Source organism: Salvelinus alpinus, chromosome 18, assembly GCF_045679555.1.
Source record: "Salvelinus alpinus chromosome 18, SLU_Salpinus.1, whole genome shotgun sequence".
NCBI lineage: Eukaryota > Metazoa > Chordata > Actinopteri > Salmoniformes > Salmonidae > Salvelinus > Salvelinus alpinus.
Window position 1 is genome coordinate 43,434,852 of NC_092103.1, and position 19,152 is coordinate 43,454,003.

General features: G+C 41.0%; 2 protein-coding genes across 2 annotated transcripts; one reads left to right on the forward strand and one right to left on the reverse strand.

The window, feature by feature from the left end:
• Positions 1-1,415: 1,415 nt before the first annotated feature.
• lyrm7 (LYR motif containing 7) lies at positions 1,416-3,862 on the reverse strand. The gene is made up of 5 exons (XM_071351397.1): positions 3,718-3,862; positions 3,323-3,395; positions 2,589-2,659; positions 2,023-2,104; positions 1,416-1,806 (listed from the first exon to the last, which is right to left on the reverse strand). The coding sequence occupies exons 1-5, from the start codon at positions 3,796-3,798 to the stop codon at positions 1,679-1,681; spliced, it is 435 nt and encodes a 144-aa protein (XP_071207498.1). The 5' UTR covers positions 3,799-3,862; the 3' UTR covers positions 1,416-1,678.
• A 6,489-nt stretch (positions 3,863-10,351) lies between these two features.
• hint1 (histidine triad nucleotide binding protein 1) lies at positions 10,352-15,289 on the forward strand. The gene is made up of 3 exons (XM_071351399.1): positions 10,352-10,651; positions 13,953-14,057; positions 14,932-15,289. Exons 1-3 carry the CDS (start codon positions 10,541-10,543, stop codon positions 15,094-15,096), a joined length of 381 nt encoding a protein of 126 aa, XP_071207500.1. The 5' UTR covers positions 10,352-10,540; the 3' UTR covers positions 15,097-15,289.
• Positions 15,290-19,152: the final 3,863 nt, after the last annotated feature.

The following is a 19,152-nucleotide window of genomic DNA, read 5'->3' on the forward strand; positions in this document are numbered from 1 at the left end:
GCCCTTCTCCATTTTAAGTGTAATAATGAAAAAGCATCTACTTTAGGGTTATTTTATAGCCCTTGTAGAACTGTAGATCTAGGCTGATTCTGTGTCTGGGGAACAGCCATATGGGTACAGTATTGGCACATACATTAACCAAACAAAGCTGTGGGGGGGGGAATCCACTTGAACGCTCCTCCACCTGTGGTACATTCGTCTATCATCTCTGAGCTCCAACTTCTCCCACATTCTGAACTTTGACGTCACATACAAAGGAAATTACCTTGATAACAGCATTTTCGGCAGTTAAATGCCACAAAAAAACATGATAAAATACAATCTATTAATTTGTTTACGAGGATGATATCTGTACTTTTATTTTATGGTTGTTGCAGCTTGTTTGCCATGAACTAATCGGCGTTATCAACGAGTTCAAAGCATGTGAACGCACACAACTCGTTTCTTCCAGTTTACAAGTATTTTCCGAGTTTCCCACTTATTATGCAAGCAGCATAACCTGTGGGCACTGGCGTCGTCTACTGATTGAGAGGATCACAGACGTGTACAGACGTTAACACGCTTGAATAATGCAAAAATGGCAAAACAATGTCCATTCGTTTGATGATGTAAACTAGCGCTCTTGGTTCAAAGCTTAGTCTGCATATCCAGCATACATATTGATAACTTAAACTATTCATGCCACATCAAAAGATAAATCATTTTCAGGCCCGTAAAAAATGTTCTTCAAAATATCACGGTGTAATTCGCACCTTGTTTGCAAACCATAACACAAAATATAGCTGACTTCAAAGCTGCTAGTCATCCAAATCTTGATTCGTCACGTCTCTCCCAGTCAAGATCATCTTTGCTCGATCCCCGAACCCAAGTTCCTTTTTTCATGGCACGGTGTCCTGGGTGAGTGGAGAATTCACTTAACGACCAATGGAATTATCTAAAATGGTTTTAGCGCGCGCACTTTTATAAAATTAGATATTTCTTCTTCTATACAATGTTGATCAGTACAATAAAACGAGTCCCACGTGGAAGGGAAACCATGAAATCAGCCAAAACAAGCTCAATAACTCAATGCATGCACACACTTCTATTGAATATGCATTCACCTGTATTGTAAATAGGCCTAGGCTACATTTTGATTTACCCAGATTATCAAAAGACTAGAGATTTACCACTCAAATTATTGTTATGTAGTTAGATTGCTAAAAAAAAAAGTCACATTGTTTGTATAAGTGTAGTTGATTAAAAATTTAACAATTCAAATGTAATGATACTGAACTCAAAAGATTTGTCTGGATCAAGTGCCATTATGTGACTATGGCTAATACACCTTCTGTTTTTCCCTTGGTATCTTTTTGGTATCGAGTATTACGATACTAAATCTGGTACTGTTCTCAAAGTCATACAACACAACCCAGTTATGGCTTAACAGTCATTCATTCAACAAGAAATCAACATATATAGCAGCAAACAAAATAATATCTATTTACAATGAATATCACCTTTGACCTTTCAAAGCCAAATCTACAGCTACCACATTTGTATGACAAACTCTTAACAACCCCCCTCCCCCCCACACACACATACAATGACATACTGTATGTTCTGTAATTGATGTCTGTAATTACACTTAAAATCTTCCAGAGGAGTGAGAAATAAAGTCTTCAGCGGTTATTGTTGGTCATTCACATCGTGTAATTGGTGCATCTTTACAACTTTGTTTTGGTGCATTGTTGGAAGAAGACCTTTTTCTAGGTGTATCGCAGTACGGTACGTTTTCCAGAAGAAGGCTCTCTCTAGGTCGGAGTTCTGTGAAATGAAAAGACACAGGAAACACTGGAGGCTAAATGTGAAAAACAAACCCTTGTGGGCATAGCCTAAACCCCTATTCATATCGTTCTTATATATGACTGCTGTAATTGTTGTGTTTCTCATTACCCAACGTGCCCAAAAAATATATCTTTTTTTTCTTCTCCCTTTTCTTGATGTATTAAGACTTGATTGTTTAAAAAGAAAATAACTTACGAATCCTATCTTCAGCTACATGCTCGGCTTGTACGACATCTTGACGAAGAAACACTTCCACACCAGCGGCCATTTTAATCATCTGGAAAAATACAGTAGAAACATGAACAATCTTTCTATTGTGCTCAGTCTCTAGACACATCAATCAGTCAAATGTATTTATAAAGCCCTTTTTTTACATCAGCCGATGTCACAAAGTGCTATACAGAAACACAGCCTAAAACCCCAAACAGCAAGCAATGCAGATGTAGAAGCACGGTGGTAAGGTAAAACTGTTAAACAAGTATGTGTTTAACATTACCACATACCAGTTATCAATATGTATGCTGGATATGTAGACTAAGCTTTGAACCAAGAGTGCTAGCTCATATCATCGATAAGACCCGCCTTTCCTGATGAATGAATGCAAAGCCTACTATACCTGATGAATGAATGCAAAGCCTACTATACCTGATGAATGAATGCAAAGCCTACTATACCTGATGAATGAATGCAAAGCCTACTATACCTGATGAATGAATGCAAAGCCTACTATACCTGATGAATGAATGCAAAGCCTACTATACCTGATTGATGTTTTCCTCCGAAGTCTCATTTTTGTTTTTCCTGAATTCCTCATTTATCTTTCGTCTTGCAGCTTAGGGGGTTGAAAATAAAATAAAAAGCTAGTCAGGTCAAACAGCTGTTACAGTCACTGCTACTACACATATCGTATAGTCAGAGCTTCCAGGATTTCAGATGGATTTTTTGTGTGATATTTGCGGTGTAAAATGCGAGATTTTGCTGCAGCTATTTTGACATTTTGCATAATATGCAACGATTTTGTTAAATTTGTCACAAATGCACTGACAGAGTTTGTTGACATGTGGTTTGATTGAACCATATTATGCAGCAGCATTGCAGTTCTTAACACAAACCGGTGTGCCTGGCACCTACCGTTCAAAGATACTTAAATATTTTGTCTTGCCCATTCACCCTCTGAATGGCACACACACACACTCCGTCTCTCAATTGTCTCAAGGCTTAAACAAAAAAAATCCTTCTTTAACCTGTATCATCCCCTTCATCTACAATGATTGAAGTGGATTTAACAAGTGGCATCAATAAGGGATCATAGCTTTCACCTGGATTCACCTGGTCAGTCTATGTCATGGAAAGAGCAGGTGTTCTTAATGTTTTGTATGCTCAAGTGTATGTTTAACACTACCATATATATATCTAGTACTACACAACTGATTCCACTTATTAAAAATAATAAACTGTCTACTATCTAGCTACTCATTTGATAATAGCCAACTACCTGTCAATGCTCTGGTATCTTCTTTGAACAACTCCATTCTTGTTCTGTGCAGTGCTTTGAACACTCTGAGGACCTATGTAAAGAAACGACAAAATAACCTTTAACATACAACAATCTCTATTACACTACAATAACACTACAAGCAAGTATTCATTACCTTCTTGATGGCCAAGCCTAGGACTGGGTAAGTTAGCTAATATAGCCAGCTAGGCTAGTTTACTAGCTTGCTAGCTAGTTCAAATGCTAAAACATGTGAGCTGGTTTATCTTATACGACTATCCAGATTAGCAAAAATTACTATTATTATATTGTTTTCAGTCGTATAGAAAATCAAATGCTTATGAAGCAATATATAATATAAAAACATGCCAAAATCTTAACGTTTTCACAATCACCTTCAAACGAGAAGCCATCTTGACTTTACAATTGAACCGACTCGACAGTAAGCAATACGCAATACAGGCACGATGCAGCATCAGAGAGCGTATGGAACCATGAAGAATGATAGAGGCCTCTAGTGGCCAAAAGGCCGTACTTGCAAGGGCAGCGCCATTGAGGGCTTCCACCATTTTCATGCGGTCAACTGGGTGGGAGTTCCAACTTCATTGACCGATCCTTCCCGTTGACCCTGTTGGAGCAGTAGCGGTGCGTGGGTAAAATCCCTGGGGAAGCCAAGCCAGTAAAAACGCCATATTACATTTACATTACATTTTAGTCATTTAGCAGACGCTCTTATCCAGAGCGACTTACAGTAGAGTGCATACATTTTATTACATTTTACATACTGAGACAAGGATATCCCTACCGGCCAAACCCTCCCTAACCTGGACGACGCTATGCCAATTGTGCGTCGCCCCACGGACCTCCCGGTTGCGGCCGGCTGCGACAGAGCCTGGGCGTGAACCCATAGACTCTGGTGGCGCAGCTAGCACTGCGATGCAGTGCCCTAGACCATTACAACCTATGTTGTGATAATTGTGTTGTTTGCTCTATAACCCATTCGTTCATACACCACCGTGAATTACAATTAGGCCGTGACAACAAAAATACAACAGTCACACAGTGGCTGAATAAATTCAACTACACATACGTTTGTTTCATCGCAAACCCACAGAGCAACATCTGACTGGTGAAGTCCACAAAGCAAATATTGTATGTAACAAACAGTTATATGGCCAGCAGCATGGTCAAGCAAGTTAATGTTTGACAGTTTACTAAACAACTACTGATTTAGAACCACAGAGTTACTGCAAATCAGTACAAAGACAACAGGAGCACCGTTATTCCAGAACCATTTCAACTTAAACATTTAAACATCATCAAATCAACAAGACTATATATGCTTAGTTTAATACACTGAAAACAAACTTAAAAGGATCAGAACTTTTTTTTCAAATTTTGGCTAAAATTACATACCCAAATTTAACTGGAAGGTTGCTGGATCGAATCCCTGAGCTGATAAGGTAAAAATCTGTAGTCCTGCCCCTGAGCAGGGCAGTTAACACACTGTTCCCCGGATGCCAAAGATGTGGATGTCGATTAAGGCAGCCCCCCGCACCTCTCTGATTCAGAGGGGTTGGGTTAAATGCTGAAGACACATTTCAGTTGAATACATTCAGTTGGACAACTGACTAGGTATCCCCCTTTCCCTAACTGCCTGTAGCTCAGGACCTGAAGCAAAGATATGTATATTATTGATACCATTTGAAATGAAACACTTTGAAGTTTGTGGAAATGTGAAATTATTGTAGGAGAATATAACACATTAGATCAAGTAAAAGATAATACAAAGAAAAAACAGCATCTTTGAAACGCAAGAGAAAGGCTAATATATGACTTAGGAATCTAGGTACAATTTAGATGTTGGCCACTAGATGGAAGCAGTGTATGTGCAACGTTTTAGACTGATCCAATGAACCATTGTATTTCTGTTCAAAATGTTGTATCAAGACTGCCCAAATGTGCCTAATTGGTTTATTAATACATTTTCAAGTTCATAACTGTGCACTCTCCTCAAACATTAGCATGGTATTATTTCACTGTAATAGCTACTGTAAATTGGACAGTGCAGTTAGATTAACAATAATTTAAGCTTTCTGCCCATATCAGATATGTCTATGTTCTGGGAAATGTTCCTGTTACTTAAAACGTCATGCTAATCACATTAGCGCACGTTAGCCCAACCATCCTGTGGGGGCGACACCGATCCCGTAGAGTTAAAGATACCAAAAACAATTTAGTCCAATCAATGTTGCTAAATACCATGTGTCTGTCCATAGTACTGATTTCAGTCTGTCTGTGTGTGTGTGTGTGTGTGTGTGTATGTGTGTGTGTGTGTGTGTGCATACCGTGCGTGCGCATACCGTGCGTGCGCAAGTAAAAAATTTAAAGTTGACTCACACAACTTGTAGACTAGTTGTAAACACCAATGTCATCCTCCTCGCTTTCATGTTGGCAAAACGGTCTATGGCTCTGTCATACAGTGCGCTTTTAGTTTTTGTTGTCATAGGCTACCTAAATAAAATGCTTGCTTGCCTAAATTCTTCAAATGGGCAACAATGAACCAGCTAAGTTAGTTAGCTAGCTAGTTAACGTGAGCCTACTAGGCTACATCTAGGCTACATATTGAATTGCAATCGTCTCAGGCCAGTGGCAGAATATATTAATTTATGATTAGATCAAAATCGCTGTCATAATCATTGGAATGGCGCTAGAAATGAGTGCAGAGTATTTAATTGAAGAAGTAGATGCAGTGGTTGCTGCACGCCGACTGACCCGTATGGTGGATTTAGTGGTTGCTGCACGCCGACTGACCCGTATGGTGGATGGAGTGGTTGGTGCACGCCGACTGACCCGTATGGTGGATGGAGTGGTTGGTGCACGCCGACTGACCCGTATGGTGGATGGAGTGGTTGGTGCACGCCGACTGACCCGTATGGTGGATGGAGTGGTTGGTGCACGTCGACTGACCCGTATGGTGGATGGAGTGGTTGGTGCACGCCGACTGACCCGTATGGTGGATGTAGTGGTTGGTGCACGCCGACTGACCCGTATGGTGGATGGAGTGGTTGGTGCACGCCGACTGACCCGTATGGTGGATGTAGTGGTTGGTGCACGCCGACTGACCCGTATGGTGGATGGAGTGGTTGGTGCACGCCGACTGACCCGTATGGTGGATGTAGTGGTTGGTGCACGCCGACTGACCCGTATGGTGGATGGAGTGGTTGGTGCACGCCGACTGACCCGTATGGTGGATGGAGTGGTTGGTGCACGCCGACTGACCCGTATGGTGGATGTAGTGGTTGGTGCACGCCGACTGACCCGTATGGTGGATGGAGTGGTTGGTGCACGCCGACTGACCCGTATGGTGGATGGAGTGGTTGGTGCACGCCGACTGACCCGTATGGTGGATGGAGTGGTTGGTGCACGCCGACTGACCCTGAGCCTGTGTAGGGATGTAATTTGGACTATGACTGAAGGAGTGGGATGGGTTTTGGATTATTTGTATTTTTGTATTGTACAGTGCATACAGAAGTATTCCAACCCTTTGACTTTTTCCACATTTTGTTATTCTAAAAAAAAAAATTTATCCTCATCAATCTACACACAATACCCCATAATGACAAAGCGAAAACAGGTTTTTAGACATTTTTGCTAATTTATTAAAAATAGAAAACAGAAATGCCTTATTTACATAAGTATTCAGACCCTTTGCTATGAGACTCGAAATTGAGCTCAGGTGCATCCTGTTTCCATTGATCATCCTTGAGATGTTTCTACAACTTTATTGGTGTCCATCTGTTGTATATTCAATTGATTGGACATGATTTGGAAAGGCACAAACCTGTCTATATAAGTTCCCACAGTTGACAGTGCATGTCGGGAAAAAAAACAAGCCATGAGGCCAATGGAATTGTCAGTAGAGCTTCGAATCAGGAATGTGTCGAGACACAGATTTGTGAAAAGGTACAACAAAAATTCTGCAGCTTTGAAGGTCCCCAAGAACACAATGGCCTCCATCATTCTTAAATGGAAGAAGTTCGGAACCACCAAGACTCTTACTAGAGCTGGCCGCCCGGCCAAACTGAGCAATCGGGGGAGAAGGGCCTTGGTCAGGGAGGTGACCAAGAACCCGATGGTCACTCTGACAGAGCTCCACAGTTCCTCTGTGGAGATGAGAGAACCTTCCAGAATGACACCCATCTCTGCAGCACTCCACCAATCAGGCCTTTATGGTAGAGTGGCCAGACGGAAGCCACTCCTCAGTAAAAGGCACATGACAGCCCGCTTGGAGTTTACCAAAAGAAACAAGATTCTCTGGTCTGATGAAACCAAGATTGAACTCTTTGGCCTGAATGCTAAGCGTCACGTCTGGAGGAAACCTGGCACCATCCCTACAGTGAAGCATGGTGGTGGCAGCATCATGCTGTGGAGATGTTTGCAAGCGGCAGGGACAGAGATACTAGTCAGGATTGAGGCAAAGATGAATGGAGCAAAGTACAGAGAGATCCTTGATAAAAAGCTGCACCAGAGCACTGAAGACCTTAGACTGGGGCGAAGGTTCACCTTCCAACAGGACAACGACCCTAAGCACACAGCCAAGACAGCGCAGGAGTGGCTTCAGGACACGTCCCTGAATGTCCTTGAGTGGCCCAGCCAGAGCCCGGACTTGAATCTGATCGAAAATCTCTGGAGAGAACTGAAAATAGATGTGCAGCGACGCTTCCCATCCAACCCCACAATATCGAAGAGGAAGTCCTCTATCTCTATGTTCAAAATTGAGGTTAGCCAGAGGCGTATTCATTCTGTTGCAAAACGTTTCTTAAACGGAAGCCAACAGAACGAAACGGGGAGGAACCTAGCTGAATTTGTCCAATAGAAACTCTCGTTTTAGTTGCTGGACTAATGGTTACACCAAAGATGTTTTAACTAACCCAAAATAGACCACAGTCTGTCGTTTCCAACGGGAACAGATGAGTCCTGGTGGGCATAACAAGCAAGGAGGTGTGCAGATCTAAGCACAAGTTAGCGAGATCTTATTGGCGCGTTCTAGCAAATATTGGCATGTTTCGGTTTGGGAACCCCTACTCTGTGTAGTGCGCAATACCTATATTCGCCTTTGCACTCCTAAACAACGCGAGTTTTGTTTTACTTTGGGAAAGGGTAAAGTCTACTAATCTTAGTCCACTCTGCTCATAACATATTGTAACGAGGGTCGTTACAATATTATAGTTTTAAGAACAGAAAACTCTATTGAGATGAAATGTTTAATCTATGAGAAAATGTGCAGAATTTCGGCCAAAATTGTTCTATCTCTGATAACACCCCTGCTTCCGCGCCCACCGTGTTTACTGTATGAAGTGCTGATACCACAGAGTTTCTAAACCCAGAGGCGCAACATCGCGAGACTTTCGGGAACGCTTGCGAAGCCGACCAAGCCGAGGGTTTGTGGAGAAGTAAATGAGAGAAGTAAAACATTCTTCCTTAGTTGTTAATTTTCTCGAAAGCTAAAGGCTCAACTAGATTTGAGCCAATGCCTTAACTATCCGAACTTGTTATTACTCCAACTTCGTGAGAATGACAAACTGACACGTTTTAATATTTGTCAAAAACAACTATATCGAAGGTGTACCTTTGATTTGACGGTCTGCACATGCGCAGTGTGGCGCGAGAGACCGATGACGTGTTATACGCATGAATTTTTTTAATTTATTTTTTATTCAAAATATAGGTCAACAATTTACATTCTGACATCATACAAAACAGAACGCAGGTATTAACAAGAAAATACTGAAACAAACAAAAATACAAAAAAAATAAACAATTATAGTGCAATTGTTATCACTCTGAAAAAATCTTATTGTAATGATTTAGGAAAATGTTATTCTTGTTATTGTTCACAAGGGTTAATGTTTTAATAAAATAGTTAAATTCAATAAAATAAAATGTTGGTATAGAATTTTTGAATTTTGTTTGTGTATGATGTATTTGGCAACAAGAATAAAACAATTCACAATCATTTCAGTGGTCTTGTTATCATTGCAATAGTAAAATATTATATCTTTCATGTCAAAAACATAGGTAGTGTTCATAATGGTAAATAAGTATTTTGCAAGGTTTTCCCAAAATTCTGACACAAATTTACATTCAAAGAACAAGTGAGACAGATTCTCACCTTCTTTTTCACAGAAAACACAGATATCATCAATTGCCACAAATTTGGATATCATAGAATTACATGGATATATCTTATGTAAAATTTTAAAGTGCACTTCCTTAACTTTGTTTGGTATACAATATTTGTAAGGCCTTAACCATGCATTTTTCCAGACAATGTCAGGAATAAGCATGTTCCAGAAAAACTTTCCTCTCGGTGTAAGTTGGTTTTGTAAATGAAGAATTTGTCTTAAATATTTATTACAACAAGATTTCTCAAGTAAGCCCACGCCTTCCAATCTGAGTTCTGGATAAACTTTGTGATCATTACCAAAGCTAAGATGAGTTTTCATTAGTGTAGTTAGACCACTGGGAAGGGTTTTGAACACAGAAATAAACTCTCTGAAAGGTATTGGAAACTCTTTCAATGTTATAAATTGTTCATATGTGAGAATATTACCCTTGTTGTCAAAAACATCAAGAACAAAGTCAATATTCCTCTCATGCCAGCTGGGGTAGAACAATGACTTATTCCTTACAGTTATGTCTGAATTATTCCACAAAAGAGCTTTATGTGGGGAAAAATCGTGTTGGAAACATATTTTCCAGGCCATTAAAGCTTGTTGGTGAAACCTAGCCAATTTAGCAGGTAATCTTTCAGGAATATAATTACATTTCAGTAAAAATTTAAGACCTCCCAACCTATTAAAAACATTATTTGGAATGAAATACCATACTGAATCAGTATTGATCTTCTTTTCTTTTCAACCAGTTTATCTTGAGTGTTAATACGCATGCGTTTAGCTTGTCAACTTGGCCATGACATCGCCTACAAGTGTGACTTCTACTGTATAAGCAGTTTTAGCCTGTCTCCATACTGTACTGTCTTCGATGCAGCACGTTCTTATTATACCTCAGTGATACAGACAATACAAAAATGTCATTCAATATTTTTAAACAATCGTTGTGCTCAAGTTTTGGCGTTCTGCAGAGACCATGAACTTTAACCTATGAGGCAGAGGTTCAAGCGCATGCGTACCACAAAGACCAAAGTCTAGCGCCATGGCGGATGAGATAGCAAAAGCTCAGGTTGCCCAGCCCGGCGGAGATACAATCTTCGGCAAAATCATTCGCAAGGAGATTCCTGCAAAAATATTATTTGAAGATGATCAGGTGTGAATTTATCATTTGTATTGATATGCTAATTTTCATGCAAACACCATTAATCTAGTTAACCACACAGTATGGTACGGTTAAGCCACCTAGCTGGCTAGCTGAGTCTTTGGTTAGCTAACGTTAAACTGATAGCGACACACCAGTTGTCAATGAATCCGTTATTACCCAGGTATTTAGACAAATACAGTAGCAAGTGAGGTAGTTAGCTGGCTGTAAATAAACTGTCAAATCAGGGACGTCAAGCGTTCAGAAATGTATGTCATTGTTGTACAAATGTGAGTGTGCTACGTTTATTATATACTAAAATATGTAATTACTTTAACATATTGAATTATTTTAAATTACGCAAATTTCCCTATTGTGGACAACGTGTTACTGCTAAATTACACAAGCTTGCATTTTCAACTCATTCTTTTACCTCAGATTGGAGATGCTAAAAAGTGTATAATCATCACGCTGACATTAAATCGATAACTTGAATCAGATTAAAATATTTGGTGTTGGTACCATTGATTTTTTTCTTTTTTTGACGCCCCTGTGTCTGTCGCAGGACTTAAAGGTAGACTCAGCCATATGACGTAGATTCAGAAAGTGAAAAGCATAATGGGGCAATTTCCACAACAATTTACCTGCCATTTACACTAAACAAGCAGCAATCACTTAGCCACGCTAGCTTCTCCCTCATGTGAGCGCTAACAAGTTAGCTAGCAAGCAAGGTAGGTAGCGCTACGCATGAACAACCAATCCAGTAGGTGTTGGAAGCTATGGTGCGCTTTGATTGGTTACTTGTGGCGCGTCACGATTAGAGGTCGACCGATATTTATTTTTCAATGCAGATACCGATTATTGGAGGACTAAAAAAAGCCCGTGCAGATTTGTATATATTTTTGTAATAATGACAATTATAACAATACTATATATATTTGACCTTTATTTAACTAGGCAAGTCAGTTAAGAACTTTAAGAATTTTCAATGATGGCCTAGGAACAGTGGGTTAACTGCCTTGTTCAGGGGCAGAACTAAATTCCCAATCTGGCCCTCAAACCATCATGGTCACCTAATAATCCCCAGTTTATAATTGGCTCATTCATCCCCCTCCTCTCCCCTGTAACTATTCCCCAGGTCGTTGCTGCAAATGAGAACGTGTTCTCAGTCAACTTACCTGGTAAAATAACGGTGAAAAAAAAGAACGACAGATGTTTACCTTGTCAGCTCGGAGATTTGATCTTGCAACCTTTCGGTTACTATTTCAACGCTCTAACCACTAGGCTACCTGTCGCCCCAAACCATGAACAGGGTGTCTTTTTCAATTTATTTTACCCCCTTTTTCTTCCCAATTTCGATCTTGTCTCATCGCTGTAACTCTCCAATGGGCTCGGGAAGTGAAGGTTGAGTTATGCGTCCTCCGAAACTTGACCCGCCTAACCATGCTCCTTAACACCCGCCAGCTTAACCCGGAAGCCAGCCGCACCAATGTATAGGAGGAAACACAGTTCAACGGGCGACCGGGGTCAGCCTGCGGGCACCCGGCCCACCACAAGGAGTCGCTAGAGTGCAATGAGCCAAGTTAAGCCATCCCCCCTTTCCTAACCCAGACGACACTGGGCCAATTGTGCGCCATCCTACGGGACTCCAGGCCACAGCTGGTTGTGATACAGCCCGGGATCGAACCCGGGTCTGTAGTAACGCCTCAAAAGTTTTGAGAATGACACAAATATTAATTTCCACAAAGTTTGCTGCTTCAGTGTCTTTAGATATTTTTGTCAGATGTTACTATGGAATACTGAAGTATAATTACAAACATTTCATAAGTGTCAAAGGCTTTTATTGACAATTACATGAAGTTGATGCAAAGAGTCATTATTTGCAGTGTTGACCCTTTTTTTTCAAGACCTCTGCAATCCGCCCTGGCATGCTGTCAATTAACAGCTGGGCCACATCCTGACTGATGGCAGCACATTCTTGCATAATCAATGCTTGGAGTTTCTCAGAATTTGTTGGTTTTTATTTGTCCACCCGCCTCTTGAGGATTGACCACAAGTTCTCAATGCGATTAAGGTCTGGGGAGTTTCCTGGCCATGGACCCAAAATATCGATGTTTTGTTCCCCGAGCCACTTAGTTATCACTTTTGCCTTATGGCAAGGTGCTCCATCATGCTGGAAAAGGCATTGTTCGTCACCAAACTGTTCCTGGATGGTTGGGAGAAGTTACTCTCTGAGGATGTGTTGGTACCATTTTTTATTCATGGCTGTGTTCTAAGGTAAAATTGTGAGTGAGCCCACTCCCTTGGTTGAGAAGCAACCCCACACATGAATGATCTCAGGATGCTTTACTGTTGGCATGACACAGGACTGATGTTAGCACTCACCTTGTCTTCTCCGGACAAGCTTTTTTCCAGATGCCCGAAACAATTGGAAAGGGGATTCATCAGAGAAAATTACTTTACCCCAGTCCTCAGCAGTCCAATCCCTGTACCTTTTGCAGAATATCAGTCTGTCCCTGATGTTTTTCCTGGAGAGAAGTGGCTTCTTTGCTGCCCTTCTTGACACCAGGCCATCCTCCAAAAGTCTTCGCCTCACTGTGTGTACAGATGCACTCACACCTGCCTGCTGCCATTCCTGAGCAAGCTCTGGTGCCCCGATCCCGCAGCTGAATCAACTTTAGGAGACGGTCCTGGCGCTTGCTGGACTTTCTTGGGCGCCCTGAAGCCTTCTTCGCAACAATTGAACCGCTCTCCTTGAAGTTCTTGTTGATCCGATAAATAGTTGATTTAGGTGCAATCTTACTGGCAGCAATATCCTTGCCAGTGAAGCCCTTTTTGTGCAAAGCAATGATGACGGCACGTGTTTCCTTGCAGGTAACCATGGTTGACAGAGGAAGAACAATGATTCCAAGCACCACCCACCTTTTGAAGCTTCCAGTCTGTTATTCGAACTCAATCAGCATGACAGAGTGATCTCCAGCCTTGTCCTCGTCAACACTCACACCTGTGTTAACGAGAGAATCACTGACATGATGTCAGCTGGTCCTTTTGTGGCAGGGCTGAAATGGAGTGGAAATGTTTTTTGGGGATTCAGTTCATTTGCATGGCAAAGAGGGACTTTGCAATTAATTGCAATTCATCTGATCACTCTTCATAACATTCTGTAGTATATGCAAATTGCCATCATACAAACTGAGGCAGCAGACTTTTTGAAAATTAATATTTGTGTCATTCTCAAAACTTTTGGCCACGACTGTAGAGCTGTTAACTAATATGTATTTTCTATTAACTTTTATTCTGTGTGTGTTTTCAGTGCATAGCCTTCCATGATGTTACCCCACAGGCCCCTACTCATTTTTTGGTTGTCCCAAGAAAACCAATTGTGCAACTGTCAAAAGCAGAGGACAGTGATGCGGCTGTAAGTATGACACCACCTCAACTCATTCATTCAGTTGCATCGGTTCTGTAACCTAGACCAGTGACAAACCCCTGATCCTGGGAGAGCTACGCTTTTGTTCCATCCCAGCGCTAACACAGCTGGTTTAACTGGTCAATCTAAACATTGAACCCTTGATTAGTTGTCTGTTGTGTTAGTGCTGGGCCGGAATAAAACCCTTTGCAGTGTTGCTCTGTAGGGATGGATTGGTTGACAAATGTAGTAGACAATCAATGGCCCAGCAGATGGAACTCTTTACCTATTGGAAACCTGCCAGAAAACGTCCCTATGACTCAAGGATTTTGTTCTGTTATGGGGGTAGCCTATGTTTTTATTCAGTTCATGTTTCAGATGTAAAGAACATTGGAGACCTGTTAGAACATGAAGCCTAATCAATTCTACAATGTTTAATGCTTTATGAGTCATGAGCAGTTAAGGATTTTGGCATTTTTATAAAATGTTAAAAAAATATATTTTTTATATCCATAGTTGCTAATGGATAGTTGTTTTAGTCTCTTTAAGCAGGTTGTTCAGTGATTTCTCAGAACGTTTGGCCCGAATGGGATTCCAGCGCTTAGGATTTGCAATAAATATTCATAATTTTTGTTTTGTTTCATTAAGGTTTGTCTATCATGTGTTGCTGCCATGCTATGTTGTGTCTCTCTTGTCGTGATGTGTGTTTTGTCCTATATATATATATTTTTTTTATCCCAGACCATGTCCCCGCAGGAGGCCTTTTGCCTTTTGGTAGGCCTTCATTGTAAACAAGAATTTGTTCTGAACTGACTTTTCTAGTTAAATAAAGGTTAAATGAATAAAAAATAAAGTAAATTTTTCTTTCTTTGTGATGTCATAGCTCCTGGGCCACATGATGATAGTGGCCAAGAAGTGTGCCGAGCAGATTGGCCTGCCCAAGGGCTACAGGCTGATCTTGAACGACGGGCCCGACGGTGGCCAGTCCGTCTACCACATCCACATCCACGTGATGGGCGGACGCCAGTTGGGCTGGCCCCCCGGCTAACTGTCCACACAGACCGTCTACCGTCCTGACCACCATCCGTCATCTCTTTATCCCCAGATAGTCCAATGCTGTCCCGATGCAACTTATTTCACTGTCAGTATGTCACGTAGACCTACTACTTATTTCACTGTCAGTCTGTCACGTAGACCTAATGTGATGATATATCAACGGTAAATAAATGCACTTCACAAGCGCCACAGTGTGATTGACATTTCTTCTCCTTTAATCTCCCAGAGACGGGAAATGTTTGGTTTATTCTGGTCTTGTCTGAATGTCCATTTATTTATGATGGAATGGGAATTTAAATGCATTCTACTATAACCTGCATGACATTAACTGGTGTAGCAAGCATGGCTGCCTACTTTGCCGTTTGTACTTGTGTTGTGTGCGCCGCTCCTGCCTACAGTTGCCGTGGGGGGAATAATTATCGCTGCACTTGAAGTTGCCAATCGATGAGTTTATTTAGCTTTTTTAATTATATGCTTTTTCTGTTTCCATTGTTCCCTTTGTGAAAGTTTTGACTCTTATCAGCACGTGCACACACACAAAAATGAACAATATGCATGAGTAATCCCCCTCTTGTGCAAATTTGAGCCGCTTAGCCCCGATGTATGAATCACTAGTCAGCTTCGCTGCGCACCTTGTCAGTTATAACACACTGCCGCTAAAAATGTCAATGTAATTTACATGCAAATACAAGCCCCAAGTTAAAAAGGATGCCAGTCGAAGAGCTTTTCTATAAGGTTGTTCACATATGCCAGTTTTTCGACTTTCAAATCACAAAAAACAATTTGAGAGTAAGAACTAATTAAAAGTTCTCTGGAATTAAACATTTTGAATCCTACTCTGTCAATCTGCCAAATGGACCACAGATCCTGTGAGAGTGAGCTGTTGGAGCTAAAAATAGCCGGTTGTAGTGTGCCTAAAGGCCACAAGGGGGCGGTGCGAGTGGAAGCAATTGGCATGCACCTCAGTTGCACGGCTGGAGAACAAAGGGTGGTGTGAAGCAGAAATCTGATGTGGGTGTTTCAAATCAAGTGCCTCAGAAGGCCCTCATCTTGTCAGGCTATTAATATGCTAATTTAAAAGAAGTTTGCCTTTCTGCTTTTTGAAAACTGATTTGCTTTGCCGATAATGCGTATTATGTACTCTTCATCTGGGGAACTGTACATGAACAGGTCTTTGTGTGACAGTTTAGTTTGATTCAGTCATTTCATACTAATATGGTTTAGATCAGTGTTTCCCAACCCTGGTCCTCCAGTACCCCCCAACAGTACACATTTGTACTGTAAACCTGAACAAGCACACCTGATTCAACTTGTCAACTAATCATCAAGGCCTCAATGAGCTGTGTTTGTCCAAGGCTACAACAAAAAAATGTGTACCGTTGGGGGGTGCTCGAGGACCAGGGTTGGGAAACCCTGGTTTAGACGATAAAATGGGGGTGGAAATACCCACATTTTAAAAGCTTACCAAACTTCCTTCATACCAACTTCACCTCCTCCTACCTACCTTAGATTCTAATCTGTCCATCACATTTCAACTACATATGAACTCCCCCCCGCCCCCGAACTCTGACCAGGGAGGAAAAGAAAAGGCCATAGCCCCCGGCTGAGCATTAATATTTGTATGCAGCATAAATAATTGAAGCGGCTTAATCTCTGACTGAGAATGGCATTAACATTTCATGAGGCCACTTCCATGCAGTACAAATTATCAGCCCTATTCTGAAGAGACATAAACTCAAGTGTTTATCTGCAAAGGGGTGCTCAAGTGGAGGGTTGCATCTTACCTCTGTCCTCAAGATGGGATATCATCTTGTGTCGTGATGAATCTTTAATTGGGTGAGATTAATGTTTAATGCAACACTTGTCCTTTGTCTACACATGCCCAGCAACAGTCTTCTGCCAAGCATCCAAAGGACCATGTCTTGCACAAATTTTAGGGCATGACTGATTTTAAATAATGAATCAGAAAAGACATCAAAGTAGAATTTAGTTGTGCTGTTGATAAAGCAGAGTAGGGAGTTTTCTAACCTTAACACCCTTCAGAGTTTACTACCATAAATGCATTCTGTATATAGGCCTACAATCAAGCAGAGATTCCATGCAGGGTTACCTTAAAAGGGAATTACACCACTTTTCAACCTCATATTCATGATCTCCAGCGCCAAACCAGTGTCTACAGTTGAAGTCGGAAGTTTACATACACTTAGGTTGGAGTCATTAAAACTCGTTTCTCAACCACTCCACAAATTTCTCCACAAGTCGGTTAGGACATCTACTTTGTGCATGACGCAAGTAATTTTTCCAATAATTGTTTACATACAGATTATTTCACTTATAATTCACTGTATCACAGTTCCAGTAGGTCAGAAGTTTACATATACAAAGTTGACTGTGCCTTCAAACAGCTTGGAAAATTCTAGAAAATTATGTCATGGCTTTAGAAGCTTCTGATAGGCTAATTGACATCATTTGAGTCAATTGGAGGTGTACCTGTGGATGTATTTCAAGGCCTACCTTCAAACTCAGTGCCTCTTTGCTTGACATCATGGGAAAATCAAAAGAAATCAGCCAAGACATCAGAAAAAAAATTGTAGACCTCCACAAGTCTGGTTCATCCTTGGGAGCAATTTCTAAACGCCTGAAGGTACCATGTTCATCTGTACAAACAATAGTACGCAAGTATAAACACCATGCAGCTGTCATACCGCTCAGGACGGAGGCACGTTCTGTCTCCTAGAGATTAACGTACTTTGGTGCGAAAAGTGCAAATCAATCCCAGAACAACAGCAAAGGACCTTGTGAAGATGCTGGAGGAAACAGCTACAAAAGTATCTATATCCACAGTCAAACGAGTCCTATATCGACATTACCATGAAAGTCCGCTCAGCAAGGAAGATGCCACTGCTCCAAAACTGCCATAAAAAAGCCAGACGGGGACAAAGATCGTACTTTTTGGAGAAATGTCCTCTGGTCTGATGAAACAAAAATAGAACTGTTTGGCCATAATGACCATTGTTATGTTTGGAGGAAAAAAGGGGAGGCTTGCAAGCCGAAGAACACCATCTTGTGGCAGCATAATGTTGTGGGGGTGCTTTGCTGTAGGAGGGACTGTTGCACTTCACAAACTAGATGGCATCACGAGGAAAGGAAATTGTGTTGATATATTGAAGTAACATATCAAGACATCAGTCAGGAAGTTAAAGCTTGGTCGCAAATGGGTCTTCCAAATGGACAATGACCCCAAGCATACTTCCAAAGTTGTGGCAAAATGGCTTAAGGAAAACAAAGTCAAGGTATTGGAGTGGCCATCACAAAGCCCTGACCTCAATCCTATAGAAAATGTGTGGGCAGAACTGAAAAAGCATGTGCGAGCAAGGTCGTCTACAAACCTGACTCAGTTACACCAGCTCTGTCAGGAGGAATGGGCCAAAATTCACCCAACTTATTGTGGGAAGCTTGTGGAAGGCTACCCGAAACATTTGACCCAAGTTAAATAATTTAAAGGCATTGCTACCAAATACTAATTGAGTGTATGTAAACCTCTGACCCACTGGGAATGTGATGAAATAAATAAAAGCTGAAATAAATCATTCTCTCTACTATTATTCTGACATTTCACATTCTTAAAATAAAGTGGTGATCCTAACTGACCTAAGACAGGGAATTTTTACTGCAATTAAATGTCAGGAATTGTAAAAAACTGAGGTTAAATGTATTTGGCTAAGGTGTATGTAAACTTCCGACTTCAACTGTATGTTTGACATTAAGGGGATGATCTCTTGGAAATATTCCTTGCACATCACAGGAACAATCCTATAAAGACGTTATTTAATGACCTAATAACAACGTTCTCTAAAGTTGTGTGAACGTTTGTTGATAGCTGGGTAGACCCATGCTTGTTTTGCATTTGTATACATGGGGCATGGTGATGTCTGCTCTGTAACAATAAACATTTTGAGTTCATATGCATGACACATTGCAAAAATGCATGACACATTGCAAAAATGCGATACATATTATGGGGAAAGGTGGCCATTGGCTCAACTAA